We start from the raw sequence: 22619 nt of genomic DNA, 5'->3' as shown, positions 1-22619 counted from the left end.
GGCTCCCTGGCCCCCGCCACCCCCCCCACCCCCAGCCGGCACACACTGCCGGGGCAGCCACCGTGACCCCGCATTGGGAAGCCAGGAGCGCGGGTCCTGCACCTTGAGCGTCCGAGCTGTCAGCGCCTGACGGCCGGTCCCGCTCAACTTCCCAGGTTCCCGGTTGGGGCTCCGAGTCGCAGGAAAGCGCCGGTGNGGTTATTTCCTTTTAGGGTTTTTTGTTGTTTTTTTTTTTGGTGTGTTTTTTTCTGTGCCTTTTCTTTTTTTCTCTTTCTTTGAAATTAACCCCCCACCGTCGCCCCAGCCAGACAGGTGATAGAAGTTTGTTAGGTGGTATGTAAAATGTCCCCAAACGCAGGGGCACTTAGAAAAAGCTCCCCCCGGGGCCAACTGGGGAAAGAGCATTACAACTTGTCAGCCTAGAAGCTAGTTTTGTTTGCACAGTTAGACACGCCGGGGCCGGCTTCTTCTTGGAGAAGGTGGTTTCTACCCTGGGAATGAGATTTCTCAGTAATCTTACTGTTTTGCAAATCATACTAACATGAGTGTCTTATCTGCAAAAAAAAAAAAAAAAATACTGTGTGCTTCTGCAGAAATTTCTAAGTGATGCATCTTCCCATGTCCCAAACGCCATTACACGGCATTTTGGGGGGGTCAACAAAACATCGTGCCCCAGGGATAAAGAAATCTACCTCTTCTCATAATTAAAGGAAGGGTGGCTAAGATAGGGCGTTCCAGTTCATAAATAAACAAAGCAGCCAAGTGGAAAAGCGCCTTCTGCCTTAATGAGTACCACTAACTGTGAGCTTTCCTTCTGTGGTTTCCAAAAAACAGACTTTCCTCAGTGGAACCCCTAAGGAGGACACTTAAACTAGGGGTTCAGATTTCAGCATCATAGTCTTGTAAAACGGGCGGATTGGTTTTATCCAGTGATTCAAAGCTGCTGAGGCAAACCTCTGGGTTAGACCTCTAGTTTTTAATAGAGAATTCATTTTTTTAATTTATTTTTTTAAATGTTTTATNGCCTGGAGAAAGCTGTGCTCCAGGCTACGCCTTTAAGAACAGAGACTGGCCCTGCATTTGCCGAGGTTTGGCTTAAACTAGCAGCCATACCCCCTTTGCATCCAAAGCCTGCATTTTGAACTTTGCTCTGAACTGACCCTGGACTAAACACTCGACGGCCTATAATAACCCACTATTTTGCATTCTTGGTGGCCCCGAATCAAATCTTTACTCAACAGATCAAATCACACAGATTCCCAGGTATAGCCGAGTTCCACGCCTTGGCAGGATGCTCATTTATTTAAGGGGAAGACAACCAAATGCTTATAGGAAACATTCCGAAGTCCCCAGTGTAATTTTGTCCTTGTACTTCCTTTGGGAAGACCTCATGGGGAAGACGGGTTGGCCGCCAGGAAGCCCCGTTCATCATAGAGTTTCACCACTGGGAGAGAGCCTCCAGTCTGCTGTGGCTAGTTCCTACTTTACAGATGATGAAATCCGGGGATTAAGTGATTTCCCCAAGATTGTGCAGCTGGTTAATGGCAGACCGGCATGCAACGAATAACAACCGAGGGCTTCAAGACTACCAACATGTGGGCTTTGCCCCAGAGGACTCCCGAGTAGGGGATAAAAGTCTAACTCTGAGCAAATCCGGCTCAAAGGCTGTCCTAGGACTGTCCCTTCTTAGGACAGGGAGGGATCATGAGATCATGAGCAACATTCTCTTGTTTACCTGCTGACAACACGAAATCAAGGAGCAGAGTGATTCACCCCCTCGGCTGGCCTCTCCAGTCAGAACCCCCACACAGTAAACCTGTGTCCCTTTCCGTACGCTAAGTTCACATCGCCATAAAACCAAAGCAGTATTTGATATTCCAGAACTCGTAGAGGCTTCTAGGTAATTGAGTTCAAAATCCAGGTCTTTGTCTCTTACCTCGTGGAGGCGGACACTTTAAGCCAGTTGGCCTTGGGGCTGAATGGACATACAAAAAGGAGAGGAGTCCGGGTAGGGATTTATTTGGCAAGCAGGGACTTCCTCACTTGGTTTCGCAGGGATAGAGCAGGGCACCGCGTGAGCAGTAGCGCAAGACTCATACGTTTCTAAGGAGTTTTTACTGAGCACATACTAGGTGCCAGATGTGCTGCCGGGTACTGGGTCTGGAAGGAGCTGCTGACTGCCCTTAGAGGCGCCTGCGCTGTGATCCTACGTGCAGAGCACAGAGGTTCTCAGCCAGTATGTTTCAGAAATCACGTTATTCTAGGATTATTCTGTTTTGTGGTCTTCTCTCCAAAGCTAAATATATTAGGACGCAGGATGCTTTAGGAGGATAAAGGCATAAAGTTTGGAGGAAGTGGGTTTGGGGGTGTCATCTCTGCTTTTTGACATTCCCAGTAATAATACTGAGAAAGCTTCTGTCCTCCAAAACCCTGACAGTACAGGTGAAAGTTCTAGTTGGATCTAGCTTTAGGAGAGTAGCACAGATGTAAAGCAAAGTTTGAAAAAAACAAAGGGATTGAACATAGACACAGAGTCAAGTCGGCCATCTTCCAGCCGGCTGCCATAGATGAGATCTACTTTTCACCCACACTGACGAGAACCTTCTAGCATTTGCTCCTTCCTCCTGGCTCTCCTTGGAGCACCAGGTAGCCAGGGGAATCCGGTGATTCACAGAACTCGGCACTGAGCACAAGAGTCTGAACTGGCAAAGCTGAATGGAACCTTGACGATTGTCCAGTCCAACCTCCTCATTTGACTAATGAGGAACTCGGGCCCAGAGAGCTGCACCTGACTTTCTCAAGGTCACACAGTAAAGTGGTGACACAGCTTATGGAACTTTACATGCAAAGATCAAGGGAGTTCTTATCATTGAAAGAACTTCTTCCCCGCCTCTGCCTAAAACAGCCCCTTCCAGGCCTTTAAAATGCTGCCCCTTAGGCCGATAGGGCAGGATGCTTCGAGGCAGGAGATTTGATTCTGGGCCATTTCAGTCAAGTGCCTTCTCTTAGGTTTAGATTCTGCCTTTTATTAAAAAAAAAAAAAAAAATAAGATTTTACAATGAGATGGACAAATGTGCTCTAAATTCCCTTTCCACGTTAACTTTCTAGAATTCTTAACACCATTCTGGGCTACCGGTTGGTGGAAATTCCACCCATTTTGCAACGTTCAAACCACAGACCATAACAGGCCAAGAAATAGTGAAACAGACCCCATCACCAATGGGTAGCTAAATACCAAAGATGCAATCTTGTCCTAAATGCAGTCTGACAAAAAGATTGTCTCTTGATCCCGTGGAGGCTTTAGGCTAGAAAGAAATTCAGTCTTTGAAGTCTTTATCCTTTTTTTTCTTTTTCTTTTTCCTGTCTTTATCAATTTTATCTCAATATGTGTTTATTCAGGTTGGTCCTGAGCCCTAAGATCTTAGGAGCACCCTTCTGGGTTAGAACATCATGCCAAAGATCCTCGGACTTTGTTGCCACTTAACCTAACTGCTTGTCAGAAACGTGCTCAGTTCTGGAAGGACACGTAAAGTGGTTTTGCTGTGCATTTCAGTCTTAGGGCCCCTATCATCACCATCAACAAGGACTTAAGTCCCTGGGGACAGAAGCCATCCCTCTATCTCTCACCACAGTGTCTCTGCTGCCTAGCAGAGGATCGGCCCCTCCTAGATACTTTGCTGAAAAAAATAAATACAAGCTGTGTGAAAGGTCTGGGGGCGAGAAGGTAGAAGGAGGTACAAAGAGAGTAAGGTCCCAGAGTTCGTTTTCCATGAGCTTATTATTATTTCCATGAGCAAATAAGGTAAATGCATACAAGTAAACAGTACCCCATTACTAAGTGATACCTGTCATGAAAAGAGAAGCCAGCCCCTAGGTTGAGTCGCTCGGAGGAAGCATTATGGAAGAGAGAAGACTTGACGGAGCAGGGTCTGACAGGTCCCAGCTGTAGAAGTGGGGGTGCAACCAGTCCTGGCGGGGGGAGAAGGAGCCTGGCCATGGGCAAGGTGGTTAGAGAGAGACTAGCGGGCAGGGAGGAGTCCGTTTGGACCAGGGCCTGAGTCAAGTCTTAGAACGGGACGCAAGAAGGCTACAAAGACAGGGTGAGGTCCAACGATGAAGGCATTGAAAGCCAGGCTAATCCATGGGTTTTATCCCTCAGAAAGAGGAAAGCCACTGAAAAAGGCTGAGCAGAAAAATGTCATGACAGTGCAGCATTTCAAAGAGATTAATCGTACCGGACACACGGAGCCAGTTAGCCTAGTAAAGGAGTCTTCGGTTCCACAAGGAAAAGTCCTAACAGCCTACTGGGGAGATGAGACGGAAGGGCAGGGGTGAAGCTAAGGACCGAAGCTGTGAGCTCACACCACTTCCCCCTCCGACTCCCCCAGTAAGTCTCTCTATGGATAAACACTAAATGCTAGATGGGCCCTATCACTGGGAAGTACTTTTTGTGGGTTCTTTTTTTTTGGGGGGGTGGTTTCTAGATCTTAAGCCTAGTACTGTTTTCACTCCCCTGCCCCAAGTGCCCCATCTTGGGAGTGAATTTTGAAAGTCTAATGAAGGAGGGGCGCTGTGAAAACCTCATTTGCGGGAGGGCTCCCTGCTTCTATCCTAAATCAGCTGCTTTCCTTGTTGGGGAAGACGAATGCCAGACTGTTCTGTCGCTGCTCAGCCTACATCTTGATCCATTTAACTAGCCTTCCCACCTCTGTGTGTGCTCTCAGAAAGGATGCACGGACACACGGAAAAATGCAGAGGCCTTTGCTGCAGAGAGCATGAGCTTTTTTAAGCATCTTATGCCCTATTTCATTTAATCAAATATTTAACAGTAAAGGACAAAGAGTGAGTCTACTGTCCTTTCAGACTCCCAGGCTACAGTGTGAGGGGCACCATGGATAAGATGAAGGGTACTAAGTTAGGTCAGATTTGCTGCTTTTTAAGGTTTACAAGAGTAAACTCAGAATATTGTTATGTCCTAATACCAAAAATTGGCAAGTCTACCAGATAGGTGAGGTTGTGTCCTGTTATTTTTCAGCTGCCCTCCAATATCAATAAGACCTGCCTTAGAACCTGAACACGGCAACTTAACGGCCAGGAAAAGGTCACCCGCACATCCTGAAATTTCAACTTGTATACAACTGTATGACTGTAGAGAATTCTTCAATTCAAGAGCTTGAAGACCATGGACTTATTTATTATTACAGATAGTAGTTTGGGGCTGGGCTAAAAACACATTACTGTTTCAAAGCACATGTAACTGCAGAGGCTTTGAATAGCACAGTGCTCAGTCCCCAGTGGGGAAGACTCAAGTTCAGCCACCCTCCCTTCAGCGGTTAACTGGCTGTCCGGGCCTTGCAGATTTTCAGTGCTTTATTGGTCACTGTATTCTGGAGTCCGTGTCAGTTGCTAATCCATCAAGTCGTGGTTAACTTCGAGGAACTTACTCATTAGGGTTATAGTCTGTTCCTGTAGGTACATCCGCATGGAAAATGCCAGATCATAATCAGAATGTTGCTCGCGGAGCAGGAAATGCCATCAAGGAGAGGTAGCTGATGATCTGAATGGCTGGTAGCATCAAGTAGAGACCCATAGGATGTCACAAACACTTATCCCACGGAAGGTGCTAGATGGACTGTCAGTGTTTGCCTCTTAGCCTCCCTTTTTATGGGCTTTATTTCTGATCAACATTCCTTATGATCAATCTAAGCCTCCTTTACACCTAACTTGTCTTCAGGGTCAGGGTCAGCATCAATGCTTGGTCTGGTGGCCATTCTGTGTCCTTCAGGATACCTCTAACTATGCTGTTCCGATTCCTTTTGTTTGTTTTTTCCCACTTAATTATCACAGCTGGGAAGTTGTACTTCCAAGTTCTTCGGGAGCTCCATATACAAGTCTTTGGAGCCCCTGAAGAATTTGGAAGTGCGACTTCCCAGCTGTGACAATTAATGCGTCATTGTTCAAAGACTTTAGAGTAACTGCACATTATTTAAATATTCATCACCCTAAGAACTGTGGTAAGTAGTTCTTATCTGTTCTGTTTGCAGAATCATCAACCCTTGTGCTATTGCTGGTCTGATTTTTTTTTTTTTTTACTTTTTATTTCAGATTAAGAATGACCCAAAAGACATCACAGCTTTGCTCCAGAGCCAATGTTTATACTCAAGTGCCTGACGGAGGTTGGGGCTGGGTGGTCGCCGTGTCTTTTTTCTTCGTTGAAGTCTTTACCTATGGTATCATCAAGTCATTTGGTGTCTTCTTCAATGACTTAATGGACAGTTTTAACGAATCCAATAGCAGGATTTCATGGGTCATATCCATATGTGTATTTGTCTTAACATTCACAGGTTGGTATCTCTTTCTGTTTGAACGATATGTAAGCATGTGCGGCTTTTCATTGGCTTAACTATGTGATGGGCTCACCGTATTGGCAATGCATTTCCTTATATGACCCATGGGCCCTTTCCAGCCTGTTAAGTAATAGGGTTTTCAGGGGTTTGGGGATGGCAAGTAACAAGAGGCGCTGAAGGAAACGGCCCTATTTGCCTGCCCTGATGGCCTTCAGTTTGTACACACGTGCATTGAACACCTACTGTATGCACACTCTTAGGATATGATAGATTACTTCGAGGCCAGCAGTAAGCTCCCGTCCTATATAGTCATTTTCTGAAGAAGTAACTGCAAAAGTATTTGCCATATTAGCTCTGGTCTCATAAACAGATTCTTAGGAAAGACGCTGGGACTTGTAAATGCGGATGGATGCATGAAGAAAAACAAGGGGATGTCAAACAGGCTATAGTGAAAAATTACAGATTTTATCCAGGAGGGACATTCTGAATTCAGACAGCCGCTTCCCTGAAGTATGTCACTGGCTGACTGGAGTGCAGGACCCCACCTCCAACAGCATCCGAGAAAATGGGGTTCAGTACCATTTTCAATGTGCTAATCGGCTCGGGGTCCCCTACGGGTCTGATTCTCTGGATGGTCGATCCATCTATCAGGGGCCACACCAAGGGCTTCCAAGAAAACATGGCCATTGAACTCACCTCAGAAAGTTAGCAGAGCTGACCTCATGCTGCTCTAACCCTAGCATCCCACCAATGGAAACTATTCCCTCTGAAGTTTTCTGTCTTTAAATGTAGTTCGTTTTCAGCTGCATCGCGTCTTCGAGAGGAAGCTCCATGGTTCTTCCCTATCGAGTAAAGAATTTCTCACCGCTGCCCATACTGAGTCCTGGGAGTGTCACAGAAGCTCCCCCACCAACCCCCCACAGTTCCATGGAACTGAGTATTAAGACATTTACGTTTTTAATTGGGGAAAGTTTACTCTCTCGGCAGAAAAATTTAAGTGCATTCGAACTAAAGTTTTACCTCTGGCAGTCTAAATTAAAAGAAAATCCCAGAGCTTCACTCTGAGCTCTTTGATAACCGAAAACAACAATACGGTCAACAAGAAATTTCCCGTTAATGCTATTAAACCAGAAAATGATTCTTCTAAATGCTGTTATGATAGGAGTTAGCGCCTTGCGCTAAAGTACCACCTAAAGATGATGAGCGTGGTTTCATTATGAGCTCCATTCAATATTGGTTTAAAGTGTACTAACAGAAGAGTTATATATGGACTGACCCCAATGAAAAAGATTTAGTCCTTTTTTTTTTTTCGGTTCCTCTATCTAGCATGTTCTGTATTGCTCGTTTACCTAGTTGTCAATGGTTTCCTTATCTTGATGTATTCAAGTCAGTATCAGTGTCGGCCTAAGTTTGCCGGACTTCAGTGTTCTGCAGGGTACGGAGTATAGACGTTAAGCGAATCAATGATCATAACCACTCTGAATTCTCTAGCCCCTAGCTAGCCTCCTTGCTGGGTGTTCACCTGTGCACTCACTGTGCTTTCGTATCATTTTCAGAAAAGTCAAATGAAACTGAGCTAGAAACTGACCATAAAGGGAGCTTTCTAAAAAAGAATCCAAAGCCATGACTATAGAAAAGGAAGCCGATTCGAACCATCGTAGGAAAACTCATTTCTGTCATGGAACAGCACACATTACGTGCATTATATCTAATGTTACAGGTGCTCATGGGGAGCCCGCATTGCTTTCCTCTAAAAACAGAGCCGTGTGTTTTATCCCGTTACTCTGGCTTTCTCCTTTAAGAAGCCCAAAGAACGTACTGGCCAGTTCGAACAAATATAACCATCGTGTAAGACGTATTATATATCGCACATCATCTGTCCACGTTCAAGACGTAAGAGAAGGCATCTTGCAATAAGAAGGCTAATGGTCGTGCCTCTGGGAGTTGAAATGTCACAACTGTGATCTTTCGCTGCAGCTCCCCTCTCCACCGTCCTGAGCACTCGTTTTGGGCACCGTCTGGTGGTCGTGGCAGGAGGCCTGCTTGTCAGCACAGGAATGGTGACGGCCTCCTTTTCCGGGGAGCTGTACCACATGTACATTTCGATCGGCGTCATATCCGGTAAGTGCGGCTCCGGGGCTCCAAAGTGCTCCAGATACTCAGTTTGAAAAACAAGGAGGGGGAAGGAGGGGGTCCAACCCAATGGGTATCTTTTTTCTTTGTCTTTTTTTTTTCTTTTAAATTAATAGCGCCCCAGGGGCGCCTGGGTGGCTCAGTCGGTTAAGCGACGTTCGCTTGAGTCATGATCTCGCGGTTCGTGGGTTCGAGCCCCGCGTCGGGCTCTGTGCTGACTGCCAGCTCAGAGCCTGGAGCCTGTTTCAGTCTGTGACTCCCTCTCTCTCTGACCCTCCCCTGCTCACGCTGTCTCTCTCTCTCTCTCCTAGAAATAAAGCATTAAAAAATAATAATAAAAAAAAATAAATTAATTAATTAATAGCGCCCCAAATCGGTGGTTTTGAACTGGGCTGGATGGGCTCCGGGGATATGAGGACCTCTCTCAGTGCCCAGGAGTTTTTGACTTTTTTTTTTTTTAATATTTACCAATGAGAAAGATAACTTCTCTTTTGCATTAGTTTGCAGCCCAAAGACATCCCTTTCACAAAGATGGGAATTTCCTTAGTGGGTATTTCCTAAGTGGGAGTCTGAGACTTCTGGGCTGTAGGGGAAGGTGAAGGCATGCTAGGCTTTGTCTCCGGGGTCTGAGAAAATGTTTTTCCCTGTAAAAGGAGTCCCTACAGGGGCTCCTGGGTGGCTCAGTGGGTTAAGCGTCCAACTTCAGCTCAGGTCACGATATCATGGTTTGTGGGTTCGAGCCCCTCGTCGGGCTCTTTGCTGACAGCTCGGAGCCTGGAGCTGCTTCTGATTCTGTGTCTCCTTCTCTCTCTGTGCCGCTCCACCGCTCATGCTCTGTCTCTCTCTGTCTCTCAAAATTGAATAAACATTAAAAGGAGTCCCTACATTACTTAACAGATGATATATGTATATCGTTAAGATTTGTACAACTTTTCATATATTTCTGCACCTATCAAAACTCATTTATTTCTCCTAAATACAGGTCTTATATAAAAACTATATTGAGTAGTAGTCTGTGCATTGTGAATTCTATAAATTGTTCTAATGCAGAAAAATAGGGAGGGGGAAAACAGAGAAAACGGTTTTTATACTTCTGACATCCCCAAACAACTGTTACAGCTTTTCTAGACCTTCAATGAAATCTTTTTTTTTTTTTTTAAGTTTATTTATTTTGAGAGAAAGAGATTGGGGGAGGATCAAAGAGAGAGAGAGAGAGTCCTAAGCAGGCTCCACACCGTCTGCACAGAGCACGACTCAGGGCTCGATCTCGTGAACTGCGAGGTCATGGCCTGAGCCAAATGCAAGAATCAGACGCCCTACTGACTGAGCCACTAAGGCGCCCCTGAAACCCTTTATTTTATCTTATTTTATTTTTTGCTACAGCACCTTTTTCCAGAGTGAAATTCTTGGCTCCCAGAACTTATGATTTATAAAATAAACACCACTCCCTCCCCAAATAGTTTATAATGGCAGCTTCTATTTCCTCTTTTACCCAGTAATCATTTAAGAAATGTATTGTTTGGATTTCCAAGAGGTTCGATTGTCCGGTGGTTAACTGTTTTGGTATTATTTTCAGATTGTCATGCATCGTGACCAAAGTATTTGCTGGCACAAAATCTTTGGGGAAACCAAAGATGTCTATTTGACATGGCACATAATATTAAAAAAACTAATCCCTAAAAATGCATACTTTCATGCATACATTAAATTAAATATTAAAACAAAAACAGGGGCGCCTGGGAGGCTTAGTCGGTTAAGCATCCGACTTTAGCTCAGGTCATGATCTCACGGCTCGTGGGTTTGAGCCCCGCGTCGGGCCCTGTGCTGACAGCTCAGAGCCTGGAGCCTGTTTCAGATTCTGTGTCTCCCCTTCGCTCTGCCCCTCCCATGCTCATGCTCTCTCTGTCTCTCAATAATAAATAAACAGTAAAAAAAAAATTAATAAAAAAATAAAAACAAAAATAAACATAACAGTCCCAGACCTCTGAATGCACCCTTCTGGAATCAATCCAAATGTGATGCTCACTGTTCTTTCTGTCTCTTCCAGGTTTGGGATTCTGCTTTAGCTTTCTACCAACTGTCACCATTTTATCCCAGTACTTTGATAAAAGGCGCTCCATGGTCACTGCAATTGCTTCCACGGGAGAATGTTTCGCCATGTTCGCCTTCGCCCCAGGTAGGCGGACCCCCATGGTCCATGTACGGACGCGGGTGGGGGAGGCCCCTCAGCTCTCCTTGCCAACAGCCGGCTGACTCTAACCGCGTGCACCAGAAAGGTTATTATTTGCCTTCTTTCCTCCAGCACAGTTTAAATCTATCTTCCCTCAACCCGTTTTAGGAATCCTGTCCCCCTAACACTGATAGGTCAGGAGGTGTAAGACGCCCATTCAGTGGGAAGGCTGGAAACATCCGTTCCAAAATAACTAATTTAATGATTTGAGATTGGTCACACTATCATCTCTCCTTTGTCAAAAGCCATATTCAGTGTGGATTTAAAATGTGCCGATACACTCAGCTTCATTATCTGTGTGTGGGTCATCTCACGGCACACACTCAGCTTCATTATCTGTGTGTGGGTCATCTCACGGCACAATTTTCCTCCCTGGCCTACTTGCTACCTCAGTGTTAGCAGGTGAATTTCACTCTAACAAGCAATAGACCGTTAACCGCGGAGATCCAGATTCACTTCCTACTCCGCTGTTTCCTGGAAGAATGTGTCTGTGACTGTACTTTGTTCAAAGGAGTTAATGTAGAAATATTTAGGGGTGCCATTTCATAGGGTCTGAAGCTTTTCACATGGTTTAAAAAATGGACTAGATGTGTGCCTGCTGATATGTAGGAAGACAGAGAGACGGGGGACACGGTAATTGTTGAATTTCAGCGAAGGGAGTCAGGCCCACTGGGTCACTCTTTCTACTTTTCTGTCCGCTTCATGTGGGGGGAGAATCACGGGTCTGTGAGGGTGGAAACTGCATGTGGGCGGCCATGTTCCCTAGCACCTCCGTGGTACCTGATAGGCACTCAAGAAATCCTAAATGGAAGGGTGCCCGGGTGGCTCAGTCGGCTAAGCATCCGACTTTAGCTCAGGTCAGGACCTCATAACTCCTGGGTTCGAGCCCCGCATCAGGCTCTGTGCTGTCAGCCCACTTCAGATTCTCTGTCTCCCTCTCTCTGCCCGTTCCATGCTCACGGTCTACCTCTCTCTCTCTCTCTCTCTGTCTCGAAATAAATAAACATCTATTTTTTAAAAAAGGTAAATGGAGGAAGGAATACTGCACCCACTTTTGCCAGATGAGCATAAAGCTTTTCAAAATCCCCAAGCCTAAAATATCTTGCTGGAGGTTTCCCACATTAATGGGAGGAACGAGAGGTGTGAAACATGCTATAAAAGTTACTGGAGCCCTGCCCCCCCCCACCCCGAGGAATGTGGGGCTGCCTTGTTATGCCTGTCTTCTGGATAACTAGCTTCCCATGTCTTCATACCTGTCTGCTCTCAAAGAAGTAGAATTTCATAAAATTCTACTGCGTATCATGTAACCTTTCTAGGATGCTTACGAAGATGCTTTAAGGTCCTGAGGGGCCTGCGTTATACAGTTGTCGCTGTGGGGCTTTCGGCTCCCCTGTGGCCGTCTCCCCCAGCCTCCCGTTCCAGTGTCCAGCCTGTCCCTGGTCGGCAGCCCAGGACCATCGTTACTGGTGGGAAGGAGCAGACATAGTTAAGGGCTTTCCTGTCCCCGGTAAAGGACAGTCTGCAGAGTAGAAATTGTAGAATGGTGTCATCACTGAATTCTGCGATCACTGTGGGCTTTTAGGTTCTTCGCTTATCTTTCTAGTTGATCCATGACTACCAAGGGCTGCATGAGCGAATCCACAGTGACCTAGCTCAGAGGTAGGAAATTCTGTTCTGAAAGGGCCAGGCAGTAAACACTTTAGGCTTTCGCAGACTGTCCGTGTCTGTCAGAACCCCTCACGCTCCGTGTTTACAGCGCAAAGGCCGCAATACACCACATCGGCGGCTGAGCGGGGCCGCGTTCCACTCAAGCATTATTATCAAAGACACGCAGTGGGCTGGATCTGGCCCGCTGTTCGCCAAAACCCGGACGTAGGTCACCGGCTTCCTTCATTTCTCATGCCTCCACCGGGCAACACGCACCCTCCAGAGCTCTTCTGGAGAACTAGGCTGACAGACTTGAGTTTGTATCTGATAATCCCTGTGCAAGTTTTCCCCTGATTGGTTCCGAACGGCATCAAAGCCTAGAACGAGGGATCCAGTCCGGGCAGACTGCATTCACCCTGCTGAGTCCATTTTTACCGAAGTTCAGTGCTAAACCGGAACCCTCGTTCCTGCTCCGTATTTTTTTCTCCTTTCTCGAGTCTGTTTCTGACCTTCGATTTTTATTTCTTCTTTGCCCCCGCCTCTCCAAGCCATCACAGCCCTGAAGGACAACATTGGCTGGAGATACAGCCTCCTCTTCGTGGGCCTGCTGCAGCTGAACATTGTCGTCTGCGGGGCGCTGCTGAGGCCGATTATCATCAAAGGACCGGGGTCCCCCAAAGCAACCGCACACGAACACCAGAAGGAAGTGCAATGTATGCTCGAAAACGAGAAAACACGCACCTCAATAGATTCCATTGACTCAGGAGTAGAGCTACCTACCTCACCGAAAAATGTGCCTGGTCACACCAACACGGACCTGGGGCCGAAGGCCGACATGCAGCCGGCGAGGGCCGGCGCCAAGCAGAGCGACAAGAAAGCTCCTCTGTTGGACTTCTCCATCTTGAAAGACACGAGTTTCATTTGTTACGCGTTGTTCGGTCTTTTTGCAACCCTGGGGTTCTTCGCGCCTTCCCTGTACATCATCCCCTTGGCCATCAGTCTAGGCATCGAACAGGACCGCGCTGCCTTTTTACTGTCCACCATGGCGATCGCTGAGGTTTTTGGGAGGATCGGGGCCGGCTGCGTCTTCAACAGGGAGCCCATCCGCAAGATCTACATTGAGCTCATCTGCGTCATCTTACTGACTGTGTCTCTCTTTGCCTTTACTTTCGCTACCGAATTCTGGGGTCTCATGTCATGCAGCATATTTTTTGGGTTCATGGTTGGGACGGTAGGGGGTACCCACATTCCACTGCTTGCCGAAGACGATGTCGTGGGAATCGAGAAGATGTCGTCTGCCGCCGGAGTCTACGTCTTCATTCAGAGTATATCGGGACTGGCCGGGCCGCCCCTTGCAGGTAATTTACATACACCAAACACGAACCCTCGTCTACCGTCCCCGTATCAGGTGTGCTGACTTCTTGTGAGAGTCTTAAGGGGGGAAGAAAAACCTACTGGTTTTTATGGTCCATACAATTATCAGAGCCGGCAGGATTAGAAATTACCTGAGCCAGGTCTCTCGACTTACGTATGAGGAAATGGAAGGTCAAAGCATGTAAGCCAACAGTCGTATGGCAACTGAGTGACCGAGTCAGGATTAGAACCTATGTCTGCGGTCCAGGCTCCCCCAACCTTGGGCTACCATCTTGCCTTGTAAGCGCTAAAGCGGGACCCATCGGTGTATAACCTCACTCGTTACCCTCTGACTTTTGGAACCGCAGCACGAAGGGAGTTCCGTAAGCCATCCGCCCTTCTTAGGAAGGGAGGGTGAGGAAACTGGGCACGTGGCTCACTCTGCAGATACTCAATTGATTACTACTCAAGATTTCTTGTCGGAAGGACTTGGGGGTGTTTCCTACCTTAGCCCTGAAATGGGTCCTCAAAAGTTATTAGGACAGAAATCTTAACCTCCTCTTAAAAGATCCCCAAAGTGAACTCCAGTGAAAAGAATAGAGCTCTTTCTTCTCACTGTTTCCTTTTCCAAGAAGCAGGCATCTAACCGTCCGGCGTTTTATTCCCCAGAGGACAGACGAGCCCCGGCAGAACGTGCTAGCGCCCCAGTCGGGCGTCTCAGCTGTGCGTCTGCCTCGCTGCCCCCTTCTCCCCAGTCTAGGAGAGACCCACACCTTCTGCTCCCTTTGTTCTTGCGAAAGCCCAGCTAGAACACGCAAGGCTAGGCCACTGAGAAGCTTCTGGGTGGGAGAGGGTTTGCGGCCGCGTTGCTAACAGATGCGAATGCTTTCTCCCAGGTCTGCTGGTGGACCAGAGTAAGATTTACAGTAGAGCCTTCTACTCCTGTGCCACGGGCACGTCGGTGGCCGCCGGGTGCCTGGCGCTGGTGAGGCCTTGTCGAAAGGGACTGTGCCAGCACCACCCCGCGGGTGGGGCCCAGGCCGAGAATCCTCGCGGGAAAGCTTTACAGGACATCCCCGAAGACTTCCTCGAAATGGACCTCGGCAGAAATGAGCATAAAGTTCACGTGAAAGTGGAGCCCGNCTGCCCGCTCGATGCGCTTTCCAAACGACACCTTAGAGGGAATGTGTGTGTGAACACGACCAGCATCCTTTTAGCTTGTTTCATAAGCCAAAACGAAAACAGCCCCGCAGTTTCCACACGTGGATCTGGCTGTCTTTGGTAGCAAAACGGAGATAGGAAGAAGGACCCTGTGGCTCACATCCCCAATTCCGAACGGTGCCGGGGATGGCCAGAGGGGTTGGGAGAGCTCTCACGTGTGATGAACAGCAATCTTCTAAGATGACATGAGCCCAGATCGCTGAAATGAAATTGGTGGCTACCAAAAAAAAAAAAAAAATTTCTTAAATCATGTTTTAAATTTCTCATTTTCAGAAATAGGAACGAATGGTTTAAAACCCCTCAAAAACACTGAGGTCTCCATCACCAGGTCATGGTGTCGCAGTTTTTCAACCATTCCATGGGAATGAAGTACAGGTCTAAGACCAAACATTTGGCTAACAAGTAGAAATTCTTAAAAAAAAAAAAAAAAAAGTATGTAACTTGAACTTCATAAATGTGAAGATTACCACTTCTTTTTATGGCCAGTCATTCACTACCAGAAGTATTTCAACACCGAATAGGCAGAATGGCATTCGAAAACATGTTTCCTGTTGCTTTGAGTTATTCCGAAATATGTGACTGTAGTGTCTTTAATTTAATCCACTATTTATTATTAAGTTATTCTAGGATGATTAAAATAATCAAAAGAAACAAAATCTGAGGCCGAAGCATCACTTTTACCTCCTTCTTGCAATCCTTGAAATGCCTCAAAGAAAACTTACCTTGTAAAGTTACTCTCCTGAAAGGGCCGGGTTGTAATGAGTCTTCAATTTAATTTAATGGCCACATGTGCTAGTTAAAGGGGAAAACAAAGATAACGAATAGCAAGTCGCCTTAGCTTCTTAAACGGATTTGTTTTATCACCTAAGAATACTTGAGGATCTCCTTTGATTGGAATTCTATTTCATTGAATTGTTGAAGCGTTTCCAATTTTTTTTTCCTTTAAGCAGCTAACTGTTGAAGCATTTCTGTATATCACATGGAGTAGCAGAGACATGGCATTTTACCATCATAAGTTACACGTTGCAATTTACATCTTGTATAAGCCTTGATTGCTCTAAGTTGCCAGAGTTATCGGGTAAACTGGTCATTGTTGGTTTGGTTATTTGTTTGTTTGTTTTTGGAATTACACTACATGTATAGAATTTCTCGTGTTACTGTTTTTTCCGTAAAGAGGGCAGGTGTAAGGATCACAGGTGGGCTACTTACTTATATGTAATGAATCTCACTCTGCAGGGGATGGTCACTCGCTGCTCTGTCTTTTATTCATCTTTGCTGTTAATTTATGACAACTCAGGGGGAAAAAAATATAACAAGCCTAGTTTGGTTACAGGTACACACAAGCTTGAATATTTCTCTGCACTGAAATGAAAGTGGCATAGTTCATCACCACCTGCTACATTTTGTATAGCATTTTTCAGCCATAGAAATAGGACAATCTGTAAAACTTTGGGGGGTTGGGGGGGAAATGACAAAGTGTCCGTCGAAAACAGACACACCTGGAACGGTGGATGTAGCAAATCTCTGTCACTGCTTGAGAAGGACTTTGAGCTTTGTGGCAGTTTTGCAGACTTACACGACTTCAGCACTTTACAACATTTTTTACTATGAATGTTCAATACAATTTAATATTTATAACCGATTTCTGAGCAATCTGCTCTAAGTCCTTTCTGTTAACTGCATGAAAAAAATGTATGCCAATTTCAGTATGTCAATAATCAAGGTTCTAAATGTTTCGGAGAAAATGAAAGCAGGATCGCCAATCTGTTCTGTATTTGTGACATTCTGGTACTTCTAGATATGCAATAAATGTATGGCTTTTTTTTTTTTAATTTCACGAGACTGATTCCTTTTTTTAATGGACTCATCAGCATTCATTGAGTGATCCAATTAAAGTTATACAGGGGTGCCTGGGTGGCTCAGTCGGTTAAGCGTCCAACTTCAGCTCAGGTCATGATCTCACAGTTAGTGGGTTCGAGCCCCTGTGCTGACAGCTAGCTCAGAGCCTGGAGCCTGTCTTCGGATTCTGTGTCTCCCTCTCTCTCTGACCCTCCCCCGCTCAGGCTGTCTCTCTCTCCCTCTCTCAAAAATAAATAAAAAAAATAAAATAAGCATTCATGATTATTTCTGATGTAGAATATTTGAGAAAGAGTACAAAAATCTAAATGTAATAAATACCTCTGGGTGATCTGAGTGGGTAACTGGGCCATGGAGCCCTGACCTAGGATCTATTTTCTATTCTGTTTCTGTATCACTAAGTATTAAGCCACAGGAAAGGCAGATAAAGGCTACATTACACGTTACGGAAGTACAAAACCGATAACTTTGTTTAAAGGTTTGGAGCCACCGTATTCATTACAGATACATTTGTAAGGCTACATTAAGGATGCATTTGTCTGAAAAGAGTACATGATCATTTTTACCTCTGAAATACTTTTACTTTTGGGGAGGAAAGTAGTCTTCATTTATACTGGAACATTATTAAGTCAGCAAGGTTAAAGCAGAATCTCTTTAATCCCAGGAAATGAAAACCTGTAATTAACACGCTATCAGCCGTTTGCTCTTTCCTGTCTTCGGCACCTATGATCTAAAAGCCACTTTGACCACAGCCATCCTGTCAGTCCCCACGGTTCCTTTCCAGAGTGGAGCCGACCATTCCAGTGTTGCGGGTGCAAGGGGCAGAGCTCAGAAACCACAGTCCATGGGCCAAATCCAGTCCACTGCCTGTTTTCCTTTCCAGACCACAGGCGAATAGGGTTGGTTTTCATTTTTTACACTTTTATGTGGTTGAGGAAAAAAATCAAAACGCGACTTCATGACGTGTGAAAGTTTTATGAAATTCACATTTCAGTATGCATGCATAAATTTTTATTGAAGTAGCCTTGCTCATTCATGTGCATCTTGTCTGTGGCTGCTTTCACAGTACAAGCGTGAGGCTAAGTAGTTGGGACAGAGCCCACATGGCCCGCCAGGCCTTAAATATTTACTATCCGGACCTTTACAGAAAACGTTTGCAGATCCCTGGCCCAGAGAATGTTTACTTAGCAGAGCTCTTACGACTGTTCTGTAACTGGGTGTAGATGGTCTCAACCACTTACTACATTTAATAAGCGTTGCTCCTAGATATCATTTCATGTCTATACTTTTCATGAAGAAATAATCAAGTCTCACAAACATTTCTTGAAAATGTTTAAGTGTCTCTAGCAGGGTTAAAAAGATTTTGCAGCAAAGAAGAGTGACAAAAATTATTTATTTATTTTTAAAATGCTTTTATTTATTTCTGAGAGAGAGAGAGAGCGAGAGCGAGCGAGCATGAACAGGGGAGGGTCAGAGAGAGAGCGAGATACAGAATCTGAAGCAGGCTCCAGGCTCTGAGCTAGATGTCAGCACAGAGCCCAACACGGGGCTCGAACCCACAAACCGTGAGATCATGAGCTGAGCCGAAGTCAGACGCTTAACCGACTGAGCCACCCAGGTGCCCCATAAATGCTTATTTTGAAAAGATCCCAGGTATCGGGCTCACTAATAGGGATTTAAAGTTCAGATACCGTTGCCGTTGGTTCTGGTTATGAGCATTGCATGAAACGACCGATTTAAAGGCATTTCAGACATGTTCTGCGCTAACCGGTCAATCCTATAAGCAGCAGGATTGCATTGAGAAATGAGATTTGTCTTTGATGCAGATGTTAATCAAATAAACGAAGGCCCCAGTCTCCCAACAGGTGGGCCAGCCCTTGTATAAGTAAGGACACTAGCTCCCCCTGGTGTTCGGCTTTTGTAAGGACTCCTTGAGGGTGCAACACCAGAAAAGTGAGGAGTTCAAGAAAGGGCAACTTCGCTTTTCATAGAAGAGAAACTCTCACATCCAAATCAAAATTACTTCAGTGACTACAGATTTCCTAGAGGGAAAACTGGACAGCGAAAGTGCTATTCCAGAACACTTTATCTGTAAAGGCTCTTTAAACAGAGCTCAGCAAATATTATGCAGAGAAAATACACATTGGGGCCACGTACTGATATTATTTAGAGACCTTTCCAGCAACTCAAGAAAAGAAAAGCCCGCCAACTACCCTAGCAACCTACTCACCCAGAATTCAGCCAAAACTGTTAAGTTCCTTCCCTACACCGACAACTCGTGTTCAAGATCTGACTTTGCAGCTGAGTTCCAGACTCACACCCGTGGAACAGCACCTGATGCCGACTGGGCATTTCCACCTCCACGTGACCTCAGTGGAACCCTTGACCCTCCTCCCCAAACCTGCTCCTCCACAAATCCTATTGGCTTTGCTTTCTAAGTATATCCAGAAAGTGCTTTTGCCGACGCGATCAGTACCCCTCATCCCAGCCAACAGCATCTTAGCTGGATTATTGCACCAATCTACTGGTATTGCCCAGTATCACTCTTGCTTTAGTTTTCCTGCTTTAAATTTCCATACAGAAGCCTTAGAATAATCTCTTTTTTTTTTAAGAGAATGAGAGAGAGCAGGAGGGAGTTGGGGTGGGGCAGAGGAAGGGGGGAGGGAGAGAGAGTGGGGGAGAGACTGAGAGAGAGAGAGAGAGAGAGAGAGAGAGAGAGAGAATCCCAACTAGGCGCCACACTCAGTGCGGAACTCAATGTGGGGCTGGATCCCACAACCCTGGGATCATGACCTGAGCCGAAACTAAGAGTCTGATGCTCAAGGGCTGAGTCGCCCAGGCGCCCCACAATAATCCTTTCAAGGCACAAATCAGACCCGATCGTATTTAAAACCCAAAATCTTCAACAATGGGTTCTTCACACACTGCCTGCTACTGTTATTTCCTCCCTGCTCCTGTTCCGCTAGCTGCACTGGTCTTCCTAGGGTTCCTTGAAAACACAAGCCTCTTAGCATCTATTCTTCCCTTTCTCCGGCTCGCCCTTCCCTTTGATGTGGACGAGATGTGACCCTTTCATTCAGTCTTTTCCAAATGTTCTTGCAGAGGCGGTCCTGACCATCCTATNACCCCCGGACAAAATGCTAGCAGGCTTCCTGTGCACTGCTCCACTCCCAGGGCTTTGAGCAGGGCTGCCAGGTGGTAGGCGGTGCTCCAAAAATACTGTTGAATGAATGAATGAATGAATGAGTTCTTCCTTTTGCATTGGCTTTTTTCTCCCCTCCCCCCGCCCCCGCCACTGGCTTTCTCCAGAGAGAGAAAAAAAAAATGACACCTGTTTACAACTATAGCTCAAGGCAGTCCGGTGTCGCTGCAAAGAAGCTGGGTGGCCCTGGGACACTGGAGAAGCACTGGGATCCAAACCTACGGGCCCCAGAGCGGAAGCTGGGTCCCCAACTGCCCAGCAGGGGGAGCTCTGCATGGGTGAATCAGCCGTAAGGGGAAAACGTAGATCCATTTGAAACTGGACAAAACGGGGAAGAAATGACCACCAGGGCAGGGATGCAGATGGAGGGCTGAGTTTTCACATGCTGCTGGAGAAGACTTTGTTTTAACTTAACCTATTTTCCAGCAGACTTCTTTTTTTTTTTTTAATGCCTCCACGGTAGCAAGGGCTTTTCTGGACACTGAATCTCTTTTTTGGTGAGAAAGTACACGGACTGATTTCTCTGACTTTGAGCAACCCCAGATGGCCCCACTCGAACAGAAAAGGGGTTGAAAGAAAGTTTAATCTTTTATAACCCCTTCTATAAACAATGGGGGGGGTGGAATCAGTTAGGTTTCTGGCTTGTGGTATTTTACTTCTTATGAGGTCATGCAGCAGAGTTTCCGGAAAACAAAGCAGAATTCGGGATTAGGGAGATCCGACCTGTTCTACCTGCCACTGGCGCTACTGTGCACGAGTTCACTTAGCTACTGCGACTTGTTTCTTCACGTGTGGACGGAGCAATATGCACGTTATTAACAGTTGACGATTCTGCATTCCAAACATGAAAGCACATTTTAAAGGGCATCCCAGGCCGCGGGTAATGGGAGAGGGTAGTAAAAAAAAAAAAAAAAAAAAAAAAAANAAAAAGCAATGCGACGGAAGGCAACAGCCAGATCTGAAAGCCAAGGCCGAATCCGAAGGCGCTTACAGTGTGCACACCCCTGCAGCTTGATGCCTAGACTCCCAGGGCTGCCGGGAGACCGCAAAACCCTTCCCTTGAAACGGCCTTTTTCTTCCCGATTGACTCCCGTCGGCTCCCTTTCGCAGGTGCGTCCTCCCGCGCGGATCAGGAACCGGCCGCGGCCCGGAGCTGCGCCCCGCGGGGCCGGGAGCACGTGCAGCGTGGCGTCCGGGGCGGGGACTTGCACACTCCCGCCGGAGCGTGGACACGCGGCACTCGCGAGTGTCTCCGCTTTCACACTGACTACGGGTTCAAATGGCACTGTCTGGGGCGCCCTGGGCGANCCCCCCCCCCCCCCGCAGCGCCCCAGCGCAGCCCCCAGGCCTGCGGGCTCCCGACGGACAAGGCCAAGTTCTGTCCGGCCGTCGCCGTCGGACTAAAATGTTGACAATCTTTCTCCTGATCAGAGGGAGATTGCTAATTCCTCAGGCGACAACGCGAACAGCATTTGCGATTCGCTTCTTTCTAGAACAGTGTTTAGACGGAACAATCCATGCTCTTGACTCTCAAGTGCCTTGTGCGCTCGGCGTCGGCAAAGCACACTGCGTGGATCTGCGTGTGTCACTGCGGGAAGACCATTTCGCAAAACAAGGTTTAGCCATAGTACGTAAAATTTCGCTGTAGTCGACAAATTATATCTTCAAATTTAACGCGAAGAAACTGTCCAAAGGTAAATACGATGCAATCTTATGCACTTAATTGATGATCGCTGAATAAATCCGTCAGTAACACTTGCTTGTCCAACTTTTAAAGGACCGAATGATTGGATTCTTTACTAGAAGACTTTTTTTTTCCGGTCAGTGAAGGGTAGGTACAAATGCATTTTAGATCTTTTCCAAATAACTGCAACCCCTCATTTACACACCTAGCCAAATCTGAATCTGTAGGTTTGTAAGGCTTGCTGACCTACAGCACTAAGCCTGTCCTTACCTTGTAGGTAAACAGAAGGAAACTGAAGAGAACGGACAATAATAGTATATATTTCAATGAGGAAATAAACCTGTAACATGCCATAGAAGTCCACACACTCCCTTTCTCTTTTCATATTAGAATGACCAAGTGTTCTCTCACCAATTAGTTTAAATTTGTTTTAATGTTTTATTCTTGAGAGAGAGAGAGTAAGCAAGAGATAGAGCATGCGCAGGGGAGGGGCAGAGAGAGAGAGACAGTTTCCAAAGCAAGCTCCACGCTCCAGGCTGTCAACACAGAGCCCGACTCAGGGCTGGAACCCACACACCATAAGATCATGACCTGAGCCAAAGTCCAGCGCTTAATCAACCAAGCCACCCAGGCGCCCCGCTCTCCAATTAGTTTAAACACAAATCACCATTTTCTCAATGACCTTAAGAGCCTTAATCAAGTAAGAAAGTGAATCACGGGGAAACCATTGATGCAGTTATAAAATGTGCTTTAAGTCACACTATGTAAATAACGGCGAGAGAATTTAGGTTCTAAAGATCAAAATGTTTAATTACCCAGAGGTTTTACCCTCGAGGTTAAGATGGGAACGTGAGAAACGCAATCTGCTCACCAACATTCAGCCAAATGATCTGATCTAATGTCTAGATTTCTGGGATACAAGGATCTCACAGAGGAGATGTGTC

General features: G+C 46.2%; 1 protein-coding gene across 1 annotated transcript in view; it reads left to right on the top strand.

Annotated features, from left to right (window-relative positions):
• The window catches only part of SLC16A6 (solute carrier family 16 member 6), a 22373-nt gene extending 970 nt beyond the window's left edge, over window positions 1-21403 (top strand). The window contains exons 2-9 of the mRNA XM_077780365.1: window positions 6107-6345; window positions 8326-8469; window positions 10529-10657; window positions 12907-13716; window positions 14608-14897; window positions 14997-15049; window positions 21102-21169; window positions 21318-21403. Coding sequence (XP_077636491.1) covers window positions 6114-6345; window positions 8326-8469; window positions 10529-10657; window positions 12907-13716; window positions 14608-14897; window positions 14997-15049; window positions 21102-21169; window positions 21318-21403 — 1812 coding nt within the window. The 5' untranslated portion in view covers window positions 6107-6113. The remainder of the gene's footprint in view (window positions 1-6106; window positions 6346-8325; window positions 8470-10528; window positions 10658-12906; window positions 13717-14607; window positions 14898-14996; window positions 15050-21101; window positions 21170-21317) is intronic.
• The last annotated feature ends 1216 nt before the right edge of the window (window positions 21404-22619 follow it).

Source organism: Crocuta crocuta, unplaced genomic scaffold, assembly GCF_008692635.1.
Source record: "Crocuta crocuta isolate KB4526 unplaced genomic scaffold, BGI_CrCroc_1.0 scaffold288, whole genome shotgun sequence".
NCBI classification, from domain to species: Eukaryota; Metazoa; Chordata; class Mammalia; order Carnivora; family Hyaenidae; genus Crocuta; species Crocuta crocuta.
This window is presented reverse-complemented; position numbering and strand designations above follow the sequence as displayed.